Source organism: Abramis brama (assembly GCF_963993115.1).
Source record: "Abramis brama genome assembly, chromosome: 4".
Taxonomy (NCBI): domain Eukaryota; kingdom Metazoa; phylum Chordata; class Actinopteri; order Cypriniformes; family Leuciscidae; genus Abramis; species Abramis brama.
In genome coordinates this window covers 12,770,271-12,787,389 of record NC_139966.1, presented here as the reverse complement: position 1 = coordinate 12,787,389, position 17,119 = coordinate 12,770,271, and the positions used below count along the sequence as shown (strand labels likewise).

At 40.7% G+C, this 17,119-nt stretch overlaps 1 protein-coding gene across 1 annotated transcript; it reads right to left on the bottom strand.

Annotated features, from left to right (window-relative positions):
• Nucleotides 1-9,233: 9,233 nt before the first annotated feature.
• Nucleotides 9,234-16,284, bottom strand: LOC311081401 (uncharacterized protein; the record flags this gene model as incomplete). Its single annotated transcript, XM_084111941.1, has 6 exons — nt 9,234-9,462; nt 9,662-9,870; nt 10,005-10,468; nt 10,657-10,811; nt 13,312-13,496; nt 15,669-16,284. 6 exons carry the CDS (start codon nt 16,282-16,284, stop codon nt 9,256-9,258), a joined length of 1,836 nt encoding a protein of 611 aa, XP_083968067.1. The 3' UTR covers nt 9,234-9,255.
• Between the last annotated feature and the right edge of the window lie 835 nt (nt 16,285-17,119).

The following is a 17,119-nucleotide window of genomic DNA, read 5'->3' as shown; positions in this document are numbered from 1 at the left end:
ATTCACCACGGCAATGTCCAGGAAATGGTAAAAAAGTGTTTTGTACCATTTAGTCGTCTTATGCAAGACATTGTAGCAGCCGATAAGGGCATCAGAAAGATCCACACCTCCCATGTTCTTGTTGTAGTCTTTGACTGTGTCAGGAATTGGAATTTGCCGTGTACACCACCCACCTGTGGGATTCCTTGAACGCCTGGTGACCTTCTCACCGCTATATGCCTTGTGCATACTGGAGCACATTACAACCTCCCTTGTGTCCATCCATTTGACAAACAGCAGCTTACCATCTCTGAGCCATCGGATCGTTCCTCTTTCTGCATTTTTGCTGAGGTCATTTTCTCTGGTTTTGGGAAAACCTTGATGGTTCGGACGTATGGTTCCACAGGCCAGTGTTTTTTTTCCAGCAAATCCATAAAAAGGGTTGGGCTAGTGTAGAAATTATCTACATATACTACTGGTCAAAAGTTTTAGATCGGTTAAATTTTTTATGTTTTTAAAAGAAGTCTCTTCTGCTCACCAAGGCTGCATTTATTTGATAAAAAACAAGAAAAAAAACACTATTATTGTGAAACATTATGACAATTTAAAATGACTGTTTTCTATTTTAATATATTTTAAAATGTAATTTATTCTTCAGATGAAAGCTGAATTTTCAACATCATTACTCCAGTCATCAGTGTCACATGATCCTTCAGAAATCACTCTAATATGCGGATTTTATGCTCAAAAAACATTCATTATTATTTTCAATGTTGAAAACAGTTGTGTACATTTTTTTTCCAAAATTCTTTGATGAATAGAAAGTCCAAAGGACAGCATTTATTTAAAATAGAATATTTTCTAACATTATAAATGTCTTTACTGTAACTTTTGATCAGTTTAACTCATCCTTGATGAATAAAAGTATTGATTTTATTTCTTTCCCCCAAAAATAAAATTACCCTTCAAAAGTTTGGGGTCAGTAAGAATTTTAGTGTTTAATGTTACAAAAGCTTTCCATTTCAGATAAATGCTGTTCTTTTGAACTTTCTATTCATCATAGCATCATAAAATAAATGTGTAAAAAACTGTTTTCAACATTGATAATAATCATAAATGTTTCTTGAGCATCAAATCATCATATTAGAGTGATCTCTGAAGGATCATGTGACACTGAAGACTGGAGTAGTGATGCTGAAAATTCAGCTTTGATCACAGGAATAAATTACACTTAACTATATATTCACATAGAAAACAGCTGTCTTAAATTGTAATAATATTTCACAATATGACTGTTTTTGTTTGTATTTTTAATCAAATAAATGCAGCCTTGGTGAGCAGAAGATACTTCTTTTAAAAACATTAAAAATCTTACCGATCTAAAACTTTTGACCGGTAGTGTACCTGATAGCCTTGGCCTAATAATGGAGTATTCAGCAGATGCATGACAGAATCATAGCTAAGGCCTTTGCCTTTGACTAGTGAACCTTTACCTTCGTACACAAAGAAGTTCCAAGTGTACCCACATTTTGAGTCAGCAAGGACAAAGAGTTTGAAGCCGCACTTAAGGCGGGCGTACACGGTGCGATTTTTGCTGTTTTTACGAGCTCGCATGGTCGCGGCTCGCAGCGTGTGAGAGGAATTTCGAGCCGAGCCGAGCACGTTATGAGCACCTCCTGACCTCCCGATAATTTTTAAACATGTTTAAAAAATTCGGGGAGTCGGTCCGATTTTCACCAGCTGTCCCCTATTGCTAAATCATACACAACCACGTCGATGGGGCTATACCTCAGTGGCAGCAACCATACAGCGTGTGCATACACTGTCTCTCTCTCACACTCACACACACACACCTCTCTCTCTCTCTCTCTCTCTCTCTCTCTCTCTCGCTCTCTCTCTCTCTCTCAAGTTTTTATGTTGAAAGGAATGGCTACTGTTCTCTGCTTTACAACAAATCATTTGCACACACATTTCTGTCATTTTTTTCTATCTGAAGCTTTGCCTGCATGCAACATTGACGGTCTCTGTTTAGCGCGAAAGCTCACGTGATTGCTGCCGGCTCGAGATAAAATTCGTGCAGGACAGTCGTGCCGTGTACCAGCTGCTTTGACGCGATTATCAGTTAAACTGACTCGCAACGTGTGCAATATCTCACGACCTCCCGAGTGTCCGAACCTGGTCCGAACTCGCACCGTGTACGCCCGCCTTTAGTAGGCTTGTCCTTCGTGTACTGCTTGAAGCCTACACGTGCTTTGGAAGCCACCATCCTTTCATCCACTGACACTCCTCGACCTGGTTGAAAGTACATCATGCATGATGTCAGTATGTCAGAGTAAAGTGGCTTGATTTTGAATAGTTTGTCGTAATCTGGGGTTCCTCTTTTCCGCAAATTTTGCAGATCCTCTTCTAGGTTGCACAGATGGAGATTCCATGAGATGGAATATATATGGAACACGTCTGATATGTTGTTGATATGTGTGACGTCGTTGCCATAAAGCAAGTCGTGATTTTCACGAGATTTGTCAGGGGCGCCTCTCTCAAACTTGCATTGCTGGTTTTTCCAGCGGCGCCCCCCCCCCCAAGCTTTACTACCAGGATGATTCGCCCTACTATGAGTTTGTTTACCACCGAAATGACTTTGAAGCTGTTATATTAAGGTACAATTCTTGCATAGTGTGCCTTTAAATGCATAAATTCTATCATATCAAAATTATCTGGAATAAAAAAAGCCTAGACTCAAATTTTCTACTTTACTGAAACCCAGGGAACTAGGAGGAGTCTCACTCCCTAAATTCCAGTTATATTTTTGGTCTGCCCAGATCAAAAATATGATAAATTGGTTTCTTAATAGAATGGATGTGGACTTTGATTTCATAAACCGATCGGTCTGTGCAGCACCGGTTCAAGTCGAACAAGCCTAAACACACGCTGATCGGTTACATCCAGCCGTAGCCGATGTCGAACACACCTATTATCAAATTAATATGTAACATATCCCCCCCTCTATGGGCGGCTCCTGACGCTCAACAAAACATCAAAAGTTCAGGAGGGTGGTGGAGCGGAGGCAGTCTTGAGGAAGGGATGGCGGGCCAGGCCCGTGCAGGGGAACGGGACCAGGACATGGCAATGGTGGGCCTGGGCCGAGGAGCAGGGATGGACCTGGGCCGTGGAGCGTGGGAGGAGCCGGGCCATGGAGTGTGGGCGAACTTGGGCCGTGGGCGAAGCCTGGCCATGGAACATGAGCGGAGCCGGACCGTGGAGCGTGCTTTGTAGTCAATTAACATCCATTGTTTCAACAACACAGATTCAGATCGTTTCACAAATGTAAATTCATCTGTCCATGTAATTTTAAAACGATTTATGAATGACCAGAAAATTACCACTCCACTTCACATTGTCCAATGAAATTTTAACATTGTGCCAGATGATTATGGGTCGTTGTAATATAGCCATATAATTTGTGTTCGAGTTTGGAATAACATGAGGGGGAGTAAATGATGACAGAAATGAATTTTTGGGTCAACAATCCCTTTTCAACACCTGTATGTGCAACCAGATGTACTAGATAACAACCCACATAGCAAGCAGTCTTGGCCCGGTTGTGTTCTCAGTCTGGTTCTGCTGGCTTCCTGTTGGCAATGGCATGTCTCCTGTCAGCCAGAGCTGGGCCACATGTGGCAATGATGGCACAGCAAGATCACGGCAAAACACATGAGGGCCGAATGTTAGAATGATGGCCCTGTAGTGGCCCAGATCTGGATTTAAGACTAGGACCACAAATGGGCTATAACTGGCCTGAGTCTCAGCCAATTAATGAACCATAACTGAAGACCTCTGGCCCAGACAGTTGTGCTCTCTTTGACGGGAAGGTAGGTACGTGGACTTTGCAGGCACACAGTCTTCCACAAGGAAACCCTTATCCACCATTACAGCCATTGTTTGTCTTTAGAAGAGACACAATACCAGACTGCTTTAGTATCTCTCTATCACTGATGGCGCCTTCATAGAGAGATGACACAAAGGTTACAGCATCCCAATCAACCCCTTGAAAGTGTAGTGAGATTTGTAGGTAGAGAATACCTCACTCTGAGTGAGAAAGAGTTTGGTGTTTGGCAACGCAGTTCAGTACAATCCCAAATCACTTGTGTGTCAGAGTAATACTGAAAAACATTGGGCATGTGAGCTTTGACAGTCTCCTCATCCAGCCAAATGCCCACAGCTCCAAGTACAGTGTAGACAAAGTCAGCCCATGTGTTGATAATGCGGCTTACAGTTGATTGGTGAATTCTGAATCTGTGGGCCAGATCCTTCTGCATCAGACCCAATGACAGATATGTCATAAACAGGAAAAACTCGTCAATGGGTAGAAGAGACTGTGAAGATGTGGCGAAACACGGAGGGATTAACCCCCTGGGGTCGGCGGTATCGCCGGCGATACCAGCTCGCTTTTTTTCTTATCAGTTAAAAAGAAATTCATTTTGCTCTGTTGACTTTGATATTACAAACAAGTTTCATACATCAATCGATTCTGTTAAGTGTGTATTATTTGTGTGTATACTCACAATAAAAACAAAGTGTTGTGCTTTTTGCCAAATAAAGAAAAATAAACGTGATGCGAGTTCTGCCTTCTCTCTGTCAGTGAAGTCCATTCTGAAACGCGTCCGAAAATGAACTGTAACTCAGCGAATACTCAGTCAAACAGGCATACAGACACACAGGCATGAAGCTTGAATTCTCTTCTTTTAAATGAACAAATATTCTCATCTTGTGAAATCTGTATTAAAAGAGAGCGATTCCAGTCGAGCTCATTAGAGCTCATTCAAATGTAATGTCACTCCGCCCACAGAGAGCGTGCGCTATTCAAATGCAAATGACTGAGGCAATCCACGCAAACTGTGAACGCCCCCATATCAGCTCGAGAAAACAAGTTTATTCAGATCATTACTTGTTTACACTGTCTCGCAGCACTGTGAGGAATAATAATAATGGAAAATACCTCAGAAGTGCGGGTATTTCGAGGAGCAAGGATCCGACTGAGCTGAGGAATACTGTAGTAAGTTTTTTTTCCTTCTCAAGTGAATCGGGTTTCTGTTTGTGAATGAATGAACGGCAGAGATGCGCGCTGTTTACCACAGCTCGCAAAAAGACAGTTTAAATTTAAATCGCGTGTGTGAATGAATGATGATGTTTTAGCAAACTGTATTGCTATACTGAGATGAGTAAAAATCGACTGAAATATGTTGAAATAAAATGTAGGCTATTTGTATAAGCAACGTATTCAACTGCAAATTAACATTTATATGCCCTAATATTTCATAAAAACAACGTTACAGTCAGGCGAAATATGAAAGACAACATTTTGTTGACTAGATTTGGGTACAGTTTTTACTGTAGAATATACTGCCACATCAAATAAGCTTTTGTTTAGCAATTTCTGCTCATGGTTCTATATATATATATATTTCATGCGACACGCAAGCGTCTTGGAAGCGTTTCCATGCAAAATTGAATAGGAAAATCTGTTGTGTCTAGGTTTTGACATAAATGCAAATATAAATGTAATTTTACAAAATATTATCGATTTTCAAATACTGCTGTATTGAATGAACAGCTTTTAGCAAACTCTATTGCTATACTGAGATGAGGAATATATACTGTATGTGTTTTGTCCAAAATAAAGTCATCAACTAACTAATGAATCCTTTACTTTGAAATACGTATGATAAAATGTATACTTTAGTTTTGAAAGACGTTGACTAGTTTTGAATAGATTATAAAGTTTTTACTGTACAATAGACTGCCACATCAAATAAACTTTTGTTCGCCAATTTTGCTCATATGTTAAATATAGTATGTTTTGTCAAAAATAGTCATCAAATAATACGTTTTGTATACTTTAGTTTTTACAAAGAAAGATTACACTTGAATTGTTGTTGTAATTGTAACCTTTTTAATAAAAAAAATATATTTACAAGGTAGATGTAAACAAACTATTAAAAGGTAAATATATTTTTTTTCTTTAAATAATTTGTATTGTGTTTTATTGGTGACAAATTTGGGGAGAGGATAAATATTCCAAAACTGAAAATACAGTATGAGAATTAACTGCACAATTACTAGACATGTTTACCTTGGATATTATACAATTTGCAAGCACAATTTGTGGAAAAATATAAAAAATTGCGATGCTTCCATCTGTGAACCAATTTGGTAGTGTGTGTATATATATATATATATATATATATATATATATATATATATATATATATATATGCCATCTGAAAATGCCATCTGAAATTTTCTTCTAGAATGATCATTTTTATGAAGCTTGTATATTTAAGTTAGCTATAGGTGACACACCTGAATGAATGGCTCATTAAGTATGCAGGGACATTGTCTCATCAGGTGTGAACTACTAAATATGCATGATGCTGTTGGAGCGTTTACGCCCCATCCGCATATTGGCTTTCCAAACTAAAAGTGTTTCTCAAAACTTAAATCAATGTATCGTTTTATGTGAATGATTAGGCAGGATGATTTTCACATCATTTTGAAGAAAAACGTCCATCCATTAGTCAAAAGTCTTATTGCCACATATTTACTATGTGTTTTGTGGCCTTATTTCAGAAACTTTAATTTTTTGTTTTTTTTGATAACCATGCATAAACATTATTCTCTCAAAAATGAAAACATGTACATACATGTGGCTCACATATTATGGTAGTCCTGTTTGTGCTATATAGAGTGAATTTACACCTTTGCCATTAATATGTTTATAAGCAACTGAAAAAAGCACAAATGTCAGGGCATGTCAAAACATCTCAAGGACCCCAAAAACACCCCAGACCCCAGAGGGTTAAAGATGGACAACTAGAGACTACGCCACCCTGGAATCTCGCCAGGGTCAATGCTAAATTAAATTTCCTATTAAGACAACAGGTTAGCTCCCAGTGAATCGGCGAGAGACGTGGATATAAAAGAAAAATCTAAATTTTATTCAAGATAGGAAAAGACTTTACAAAATCACAGAGAACAAACCATCAATAACATTTAATGTAGAAAACAACAATTACACCATTTAACAAAATACACAAAGAGCGACCCGGGTAGTCAGCAGCATCTGAGTTTCAGGGTGAAGAAGCTGAGGCGTGACAGCAGGGAATAAAGGGCACAATAAGGTCTCCACGGCAAGTCACCATTCCCGTACACTTGTGCACACACACACACACACACACACACACACCACTCACGACACAGCACTCATGACTCTTTTCTGCCATAGGAACTCAGCTCCTGTAACAATAGAATTAGGTTATACACAACTCATAATTGTCACAATAACACTGATAGAAACGGTCACTCCACAATAGACAAAATCAACAAATGGGAATAAAGACTTTCCCCACTCACACAGTTAACCCCAAAATTAAGCAGATTACAAATACTTAAGGTAAAAACACAAAACCAAAAATAAGCTAATTAAAAAAAAGGAAAAATTTAAACAAATCCCTTACAACACAAGTGTAAGACTTGATTTTCCTGCTAAGAAAAAAGCTGAGATAAAACGCACCCTACAATAAAGCATTAAAACGCACACTGGAGAGAAGAACTCAAAGAAAGAGCACAGGACATTGTCTTGTCCAAATTTGTCTCCTTCCTTCTCTGTGCATCCCCCTCTCCCTCCTCCTTTCCTCTCCCCCTGATTCAAGTCACTAAAAAAGTTCACTAAGAAGGTCTATATGATGAGGTCCACATATAATGATTCACTTCCGATTCTATTGTTTTTTTCCTTTTCATGTTTGGTATCATTTTAAATGTCTCAGTACGATTAGTAAAATGGTCTTCATTTCATTGCAGTCATTGGTTTAATGAGAAAGATTGAACACTTCTGTTCTCCTCTTTGGGTGATGTCTCTTCAAGATATCTGATCATTCTCCCCCGTTTTGTTCTGGTTTGTGTATAATAAGGGTAAGTGGCAGAGCGGACTTTGGGAATCTGTAACCAGTAAACCCCCATGCAGTGCTGTGTCAGTGTTTTCTCAAGTCTTGCACTCAGAACACACTCACACACCACTGCATGTCTCTGTAAGATACACATTCTTATACTCATAGAGTCATCTTTGAGCAATTGATGTTGTGTATTTATTATTTATGAATTGTCTTTTAATTGTTTACTTATGTAATTGGCATGATACATTTTTACCTGACAAATAAAATGTTACATTTGATTTATTCTGTATTACTCTCAAATAATTTTTTCTAGTATAGATTAATGTGGAGTCTGGTGTTTCCGCAAATCAAACCGAAGGCGCTAATGAATAGAGCACGTCATTAAGGAGACCTTCTGATTTATGACTATCACTGACTTAGGAAGTTGCAGTTTGTGACTATAAAAAAATAACAATTTTTGTTATGAGTCAGCAGAGAGCGACCACTTAAAGGTAAAATAGTTTAATACTCTAATTCAGAACTGGCTAGTTTTTGTCCGTGAGCTTGCGATGTTCGACCGACGTGCAGTCTCAAAGAAATACCCTTAATGAATGAATAATTGAAAGTATGGGATATCCAGAATAATAAAAAATCTAAGTTAAATCATAACCAATATTTATGATTATTTTTGAATAAGAAACACAATCTAAATTCATATTCATATTCAGAGTCATATTAAGCGTTGAGCTAAAGTAATATTGAAACTAAATTCTGATAAATTAAGTGAATTTCACTGGACCGCTGAAAAGACACACACGCATTATCCCTTCGCCCCCACACCATTGGATTGCATCGTTGGCCCGACATCATTGTTCTGCTAAACTTTGTTATAAATCATCTGCATAAGTGAGCTTATTCATTACCAGAACGAATCAAGAATTTATTTTGTATGTGACCATTTTTGTGTATCCAGTGACATCAAAAGTAGTTTGAGATGACAAAATATTTGCTGCTGAAACTTAAATCTATGACTTCACACATAAAAATATTTAAGACATGTAAGATTATTTAAAACAATAAGTCATTAATGATGTAATCAAACTTTATTGATCCATTTTTATCTCTTTCTTTATCCATTCAACAAGAGTCTTTTTCCAAGAGCTCATAAAGAGATGACACATATGGAGAGGAGTATATAAAGAGTGTTTTAGGCGTTAAGTAAAAGGTAATACAGAACTCTGCAGTTTACAAGTACAGTATTTAAGAAGGCTAAACATCATCATCCCAGGTTACCAGCATCATAAGACGGAAAACAAACGCACTTGTGCGTGTCATGCTCTGTAGATCATTAAGAAATGGCAGGTGTAGCAGAGGATGTCACACTTGGTGGTGGGTCTATTTTCTCCAGTTGTTTCTTTACGCTTTCGTACGCCTTTTGCCACTCCTCCTTGGAGAGAGAGGAAGGACTAACCTCCAGAAACCGGTAGGCATCTTTGGTTTGGAGCTTAAAGATGACAGATGCTTTTTTACAGCCATCAGCAAAACTGTTCCAAGCCTGTGGAATTAAAACATTTACAAGTCACGTTAGACTTTTAGATGAATCCTTAGTAATGGCTGGACAAAATGAGGGAACCCTCAAGCCTTCCCTTCGGGTACAAATAAAGAGAAATAATAAATAAATTAAACAAAATAAAATAAAACATTTTAGAATATCTTACTTAAATTGTTCTGAATCATGTAAACATCACTTTTACCTCTTCAGCTGTTTTGATTGATGCTAGAAATTCAGCTTTTAGTTCGGCAAGGTCTTCAACAAGATCTTCTCCAACAAAGGTCTTCTGTTCCAGGTTGTCCAGCATTTTAGCAAAACTCTCCCAGAAGTTTTTGAGCTGAATCAGAATTGCCTGAATTTTTGTCAAGCTACTCTGAACATCCTTTAGATAGATGGGGTCGGGTATGGAATCTGCAGAGGGGAAATAAAGGTTTCAACAAGCCACACGTTTGCTCCCTGTCTGAAACTAGACTTGAATCTTGACACAGTCTTAAGCATGACTTGTCATATTTGTATACTATAAATATGAAAGAAAACAGACTCACTCCGTTCAAAACTGGCTTCGGCAACCTTCATCTGCCCATCAATGATCTTTAGTTGGACCTGCCACTGCTTCTGTTTCAGAGCAGTCTTTTCAGCGATGAGGCGATTCAGTTCGGCTTCAAGAGCCTTCATATGTGCAACATTTTGAGGATCATGCACAGCATCATAAATGCTTTTAACAATTAGCCCGATGAATGGAACGACTGTAGCGAAGATGCCGAGGCCTCTACTTGTTTGGGCTATGGATCTGGCAAATTCTTGAATCTCTTGGATTTTGCTGTTTATCTTTTTCTCAGTTTCATCGAGCTCTTGTGTGGGTTTCTGGAGTTCAGATTTCAGATCATTCAGGGTTTTTTCAGTTTGCTTCAACTCATGGTCTTGTTCAGTAATCTTTTTATCTGTATCTATTTTTTCCTTGACAACATCACTGGTGGACGATGCTACATCTTTGTTGTGTAAATTATACCTATACAATGTTGAAGAAATGTTGCAGTGAAATTAGCATTTTATAACAATGGGCTGGTGTAACTATCTTAAAAGTTTAGCTTAAAACATGTTCATATTTCTGCCTGATTTTAGCAGATGCATGTAGAAGAACAATTCAACTGCTCAAGGTATTTTTGAAATATGTTTTCATGAGGAAAATGTTCTTACTTTTCCACCATCCTGTCCACATCAGTGATAATGTCTTTGATCCAGACTCGTGCTTTCCCTAGGAATTTGACTGCCAAAACTGCCTTACTTTTCTCCACAGCTTCCTTCAACATGGGAAACAGCGACTGAACCAGGTTCTCACTGGTCAAAATACACTGTGAGAAGAAAGAGACATAAGATCAAGTATATTAGACTTAAAAACAAAACCATCAGAACTCTTATTACTTGTATTTGTCCTGTAAATCTTTCTGAAATGCTGCTCATAATGCTTCTGCATAGGGATGGCCCGATACCGATACTGGCATCGGGGATCGGGCCGATACTGTCCTCATATACTCGTACTCGTACTCATAAAAATTCACCGATACCACGCACCGATACCACGTACATTTTGCGAAACGAAACTGGCCGCCGCGAGTGCTTTGTCGAGGTGAACTGAGGCATAGACGCGCGAGCTGGTCGAGCACATCCCTTTAAACAGACAACAGTGGAAAGTTTGTTCATTCGGATGTCAATGGTAAAGAAAATAAAACGAGGCATGTAGCTTATTATTAATGTTAACTGACGAGAGAGAGAGAGAGAGAGCGCGCGCGAGTTGAATGCTCTTGATTGCTGATCGTTCACTCAGCACGTTATTTGGATGAAAACTAAATCGTATATGTAAGTAAAGTAAAACATGAACTGTTACCTGATTTAAGTATAACGAGTGGTTCCCTACATTATTACAGGACGTGTGCAGGTCAAGAAGTTCTATGAACGCAAACATCCAAAGCGCGCGTCTCAGCGCGCGAATACTGAATTATTGTCTTTCACGTCTTGCGCTTGTACGGACGAATACACACAAAATTATGTAAAAACGCCCGTCTTGGCGAGTATCCTATAGTAAACAAAGTCGGTTATATCTCAAATGAACGTAACGTTAGCCATGTTCAAATGCGGTCCGTGCGTTCGGTCTTAAAGGGGCAGCAGTTTGATAAACCTGATTCTGTGTTTTAACGTTAATCAAACAAAGGACAAAGAAATACTCACTGCTCTTGACTAAATACGCTACCCTTTTCAACTTTACAAAAATATCCATCTATATATAATTTATACAGTAATGAATATGCTTTTTTCACATTTGATTACTTTATTCAAATTTCTGTACCTATACCAGCAGCCATGTCACCCTGTAGCCCAAGACTGGTTGCCCACTGAAGCTAAGCAGGGCTGAGCCTGGTTAGTACCTGGATGGGAGACCTCCTGAGAAAAACCAGGTTGCTGCTGGAAGAGGTGTTAGTGAGGCCAGCAGGGGGTGCTCACCCTGTGGTCTGTGTGGGTCCTAATGCCCCAGTATAGTGACGGGGACATTATACTGTCAAAGAGCACCGTCCTTCGGATGAGACGTTAAACCGAGGTCCCGACTCTCTGTGGTCATTAAAAATCCCAGGATGTCTTTCGAAAGAGTAGGGGTGTAACCCCGGCATCCTGGCCAAATTTGCCCAGTGGCCTCTGTCCATCATGGCCTCCTAATCATCCCCATACACTGATTGGCTTCATCACTGTCTCCTCTCCACCAGTAAGCTGGTGTGTGGTGGGCGTTCTGGCGCAATATGGCTGCCGTCGCATCATCCAAGTGGATGCTGCACATTGGTGGTGGTTGAGGAGATTCCCCCTTCTATGTAAAGCGCTTTGAGTGCCAAGAAAAGCGCTATATAAATGTAATGAATTATTATTATTATTATTACCTGTTAGATCTACCTGAAAAACTCTAAAAACACTGTTTATTTCATTTGTAGTCTTTCTTTGTTCTATTGTATTTATTTGTCCTATTTGTAATTCGATTGTTTGTTCTTATTTTGTTACTGACTGCTTACTTGTTTTAAATTCACATTAATTAGGCAGGTAGTTTTTGTTGTAGTATCAAAATTGGATTAAATAATTGATATTTCACTGGTTTTGACTGCTGAAGCAGCTCTAAATGTGTGCTGTGCTATTAAATGAAAGATACAATATGATAGAGCAATAGAATGAACAGTGACAGTAACAGAAGCTCATACAATGCATTTTAGCAGGCTTAATTAAGCATGAAAATAACTGAAAGAAATATATATTTGATGAACAAATTAAGCCAACTAATATGATTTATATTATTTTGGTTTATCTACTAATACATTTAAAAATTACAATTGCAGTGAAAATTCAGGGATCGGTTACGGTATCGGTATCGGCGAGTACCAAAAATGAAAGTATCGGTATCGGACTCGTTCGGCAAAAAGTGGTATCGGGACATCCCTACTTCTGCATTAACTGTTGTTATTATAATTTAAGTTCAAAGTTGAACGTTATAAAAATCTAAGATATGCATTTAAACTTTATAAGAAGCATATCAAACCAAGTTGATGTGTACAAACTCTTAGGTTCTAAAAGATTTTACCTAAAATCTAAAACCTAAAAAAAACTGAACATTTTTCACATTATGATATTAAAACACATTATGTATTTTTTTTCCAGTTAAGGGAGAGACTCTAATAACTAACTTAGCAAAATTTAATCTCTAGCTATCAGACAGACTATATGACATTCTATTTACTACAAACCCCTTATGTTTGGTGAATTGACACAAATTTCACAGAGATGAAAATATTGAAGTCAAGAGAAAGTCTGAAACAGTACTTTCAACATCGTTGCATCAGAGGATCCAAACAGAAGCTGAGTTTCCACAGCGCGACTCCTGATGATTCTCTCCAGGTTGGGGAAGTTGGCCAGGCACAGGTAAGAGAGATGGTAGAGAAGCGCTGTCTTTTCGGCAGCAGGGAGAAGGTCTTGTACAAAGGTTGGGCTCCACTGGGACACAGCCACTGGTGAAAAAACATTGCAAATGTTTAAAGGCTGAAAAGATCACATTGATGGCTGGTATTATTTTCTGTTTGATAAAATAAGATTATACTTGCTTTTGTTATCAGCCATCCTTAGTAGGTTTACACAAAAATGTGTGCAATGAGTTCTCATACAATGTACTGAAAGACAGTTTGCAAAACCAAGCAGAACAGTTTGGTTTGGTTTAAAACGTTTTGGAAAATACAAAATGAAAATTTCATATCTGAAAATGATTATAAAAAAGTTAAGTGAAACTGACTTACCTTTGCTTTAGTAAGTGAAATGGAGAACAAAGTATCTGGTGCTTTTATACTAAAGGTATGACAACTCTGCCTCCGCCCTCAGAGAGAATGATCTCAAAAGAAACATGAGATTATTGAGTGTGGTTAAGGTTGTGATAAATGGAATTCTGTGGAATTGAACTTCCCACCAAATTCTGCAATAAGTATCAGTATTGTACTTAAGTGTAATTCATGTGTATCTACATACCATATCAATGTGTTCCCCAGTTTGAATTAACTCATTAGTACACAACTTAAATACATGTATATACTTCCTAATAACATTAACATTATAGACTATTACTCAGTGATATGTTAAAAAAGTGCCCGGTCCTTCATTCAATTGTTTCTTTGTCTTTTTCAAAAATACAGGTAACACTTCACGTGTGTTGAAACTTTAATCCACACATGACTTATGGATTATTTCATGCATTACTATCTCATGAATCATCAGGAACTAAGTACAAAGTTTTTCATTCATGACTTCATGGATGAGCAACACCTTAATTAAAACATTAAGTAAGATGAGTACATCATCATTTGCAAAAAAAAGTAGGTCTTTACTATCCATTTTGGATAAAGCTACAGTTATGGTACATGAATCATCAGGAATTCATGCATGAAAAAAGCATGAATTGATGCATGTAAGACTACTTCAATTATTAAAGGAATATACAAAAATCGTCTTGGTTACGGATGTAACCCTCGTTCCCTGAGTAGGGAACAGAGACGTCACGTCAGTGACTGATGAATGAGGGTTTCGCTTAGAAGCCTATCACCTTCGAGTTCTTACAAAACAAGCCAATGGCAAACCAATGCCATGAATTTGCATAGCACAACTCCGAAGGAGCAGTCTCACTTTATGTTATGCTAAGGAGCCGAGACTGAACTCCCGGCTGTTCCAGCAGTACAGCGGTTGTGGCAGGGGGCCGTAACATCTCCGTTCCCTCCTCAGGGAACGAGGGTTACATAGGTAACCGAGACGTTCCCTTTCGTTCAGTCATTCCGATTTACATCAGTGACTGACAAATGGGGGTCGCAATTCAATCACAAGTCTTCCAGTGCCCTTTCGCAAGCCTGAGCTCCCTGACATGAGACTAGCACGGACGAAGGTCTAGGCTTAACGCAAGAATACCAAGGTACACTGGGTGGCATATCCCAGGTGGAATATGTATCACAGCGCCTACCTGTAGGGAGGACTTAGAATACACATATGACCCGAGTACGGGATGCATATGTAAAAACTCAATCCAGCCCGCAGGGTGGATTGTTTCAACCCCGAGATGGCAAGTGGTCTTGCCAAGGGAAAGCCAATTCGTGCTCTTGCCTTCAAACTGACTTAGGTAATTTAGCAGTGACTGCATACGCTCACTTGTGAGCTGCGCGTACATGGTGACTGAGTCGATTTCCATACTGAGAAAAGAGATCCTCTGGACGGGGGAGAGTTTGCTCTTTTCCCAGTTGACCTGAAGGCCCAGATGGGCGAGGTGCCGGAGCACCAGGTCCCTGTGTTCGCAAACCTGCTCTCGAGAGTGAGCTAGAATCAGCCTGTCGTCAAGATGGTTCAGGATGCGAACCCTGTTGCCGAAGTGGCACAAGGGCTGCCTCGACGACTTCTGTGAAGATGCGGGGAGACAGAGCTAGTCTGAATGGAAGTACCGTGTACCGGTATGTCTGCCCCTCCAAAGCAAACCATAGAAATAGTCTGTGTCGAGGAAAAATGGAGACATGAAAGTGTGCGTCATTCAGGTTGATCGCTGCAAACTAATCCATGCAAACATTCAAAAATGCATTTGGCTGTCAACATCTTGAATGTAAGCCTGTAAAGGGTTCGGTTCAAGGTGCACATGTCCAGTATTGGCAGTAACCCACTGCTCTTCTTGGGTACAATGAAGTAGGGGCTGTAGAAGTTGGACTTCATTTCGGCTGAAGGGACATCGCTCGCACCCTTCGCCAGTTGGGTAGCGTCCTCCACACGCATGACAGGGGCATTGCCACCCACCATGGCATAACAGACTCCCCGGGAGCAGGGAGGAGACCCTGCGAACTGAATCGCATAGCCGTGCCTGATGGTTCTCATGAGCCAGCAGGACAGATTGAGAAGCTCTAGCCAGGCTCCCAAAAACTGAACCAGCGTGGTCATGTGAACCACAGAGGTAACCACGATAGGGCAGCGAGGCGGAATGACCGGCCCAGACGTGGGAGGCGGAGCATCCCGGTGTGGGGGCACGGTCATATGCCGCGTCCTGATAGAAGAGGCCAGGGAAGGACGAGCGTTCCGTGGCGACCTCCTCTGACAGGGGTCTGGCGACAGAGGGGGATGAGAGTGGCGAGGCGGAGCGTCGTACACTGCCATCCGCGGCCTCTGGGGGCTCAGAGATGGGAATGTCAGTTCTTTCTTTAAGGGAGAACAAAATATTCTCCCCCAGCCCTCCACCTGGGGAAGGAGTGGCCCTGTAACCACCTCCTGGGAAGAACTGCAACCCATCTCTGAGCTGCCCGTATCAGGAGCGCCGCTTCGCCTGCCGTTTGGCAGGCTGCGGGGCTGGTACGGGCTGGGGCACCTTCCTTTCTGGAAGGAGCGGGAGCCACAGGAGGGAGCCCCTGGAGGCAAGCGGACTGAGGCGTCTGAGCTGGTGACTGTGTGGAGGCAGCAGCTGGCCGCCAGGACAGAATATGTTTAATAGCCTCAGTCTGACGGCCGAGAACTGTAGGGCAAAGTCCTCGACCGTGCTGCCGAAGAGGCCAGCCAGGGATATGGGGGAGTTGAGGAACCGTGTTCCCTCGGCCTCCGGCATATCAGCCAGGTTAAGCCAGAGATGTCTTTCTTGGACCATGCATGTGGACATCACCTGACCAAGGGACCCCAGCATACCCTTTGGCCACGGCCTCATCGAGGCCACAGAAGGCGGAAGAGGCCGCTGAGCAGTCACGAGAAGTCAAAGGAGACTTCCACGATCTCATAACCTCTTCATGCACTTCCAGGAAGTAAGGAATTGGGGGTGGGTGCTGACGAGTGTCAGCACGCGCCACCCCCAAATACCAATCATCAAGCCTTGAGCGCTCGGGACATGGTGGAGGGTTCCACACAAGCCCGATGCTCGCGGCTGCCTGGGAAATCATGGCAGTCAGTTCTGGATCAGACTCGGGCAATGCTGGTTCCCCCGAAGGAGGCAGCATAGCCGTGTCTTCATCTTCATCTTCATCATAGACATGACGTCATCTGCCAGGGCATCAAATGAAACGCTGGGCCTGCCACAAGACTGGCCAGCGACCTCATCCGGAAAACTCACGGGCTGCAATGTGCAAGGGGGGGTGTGGCC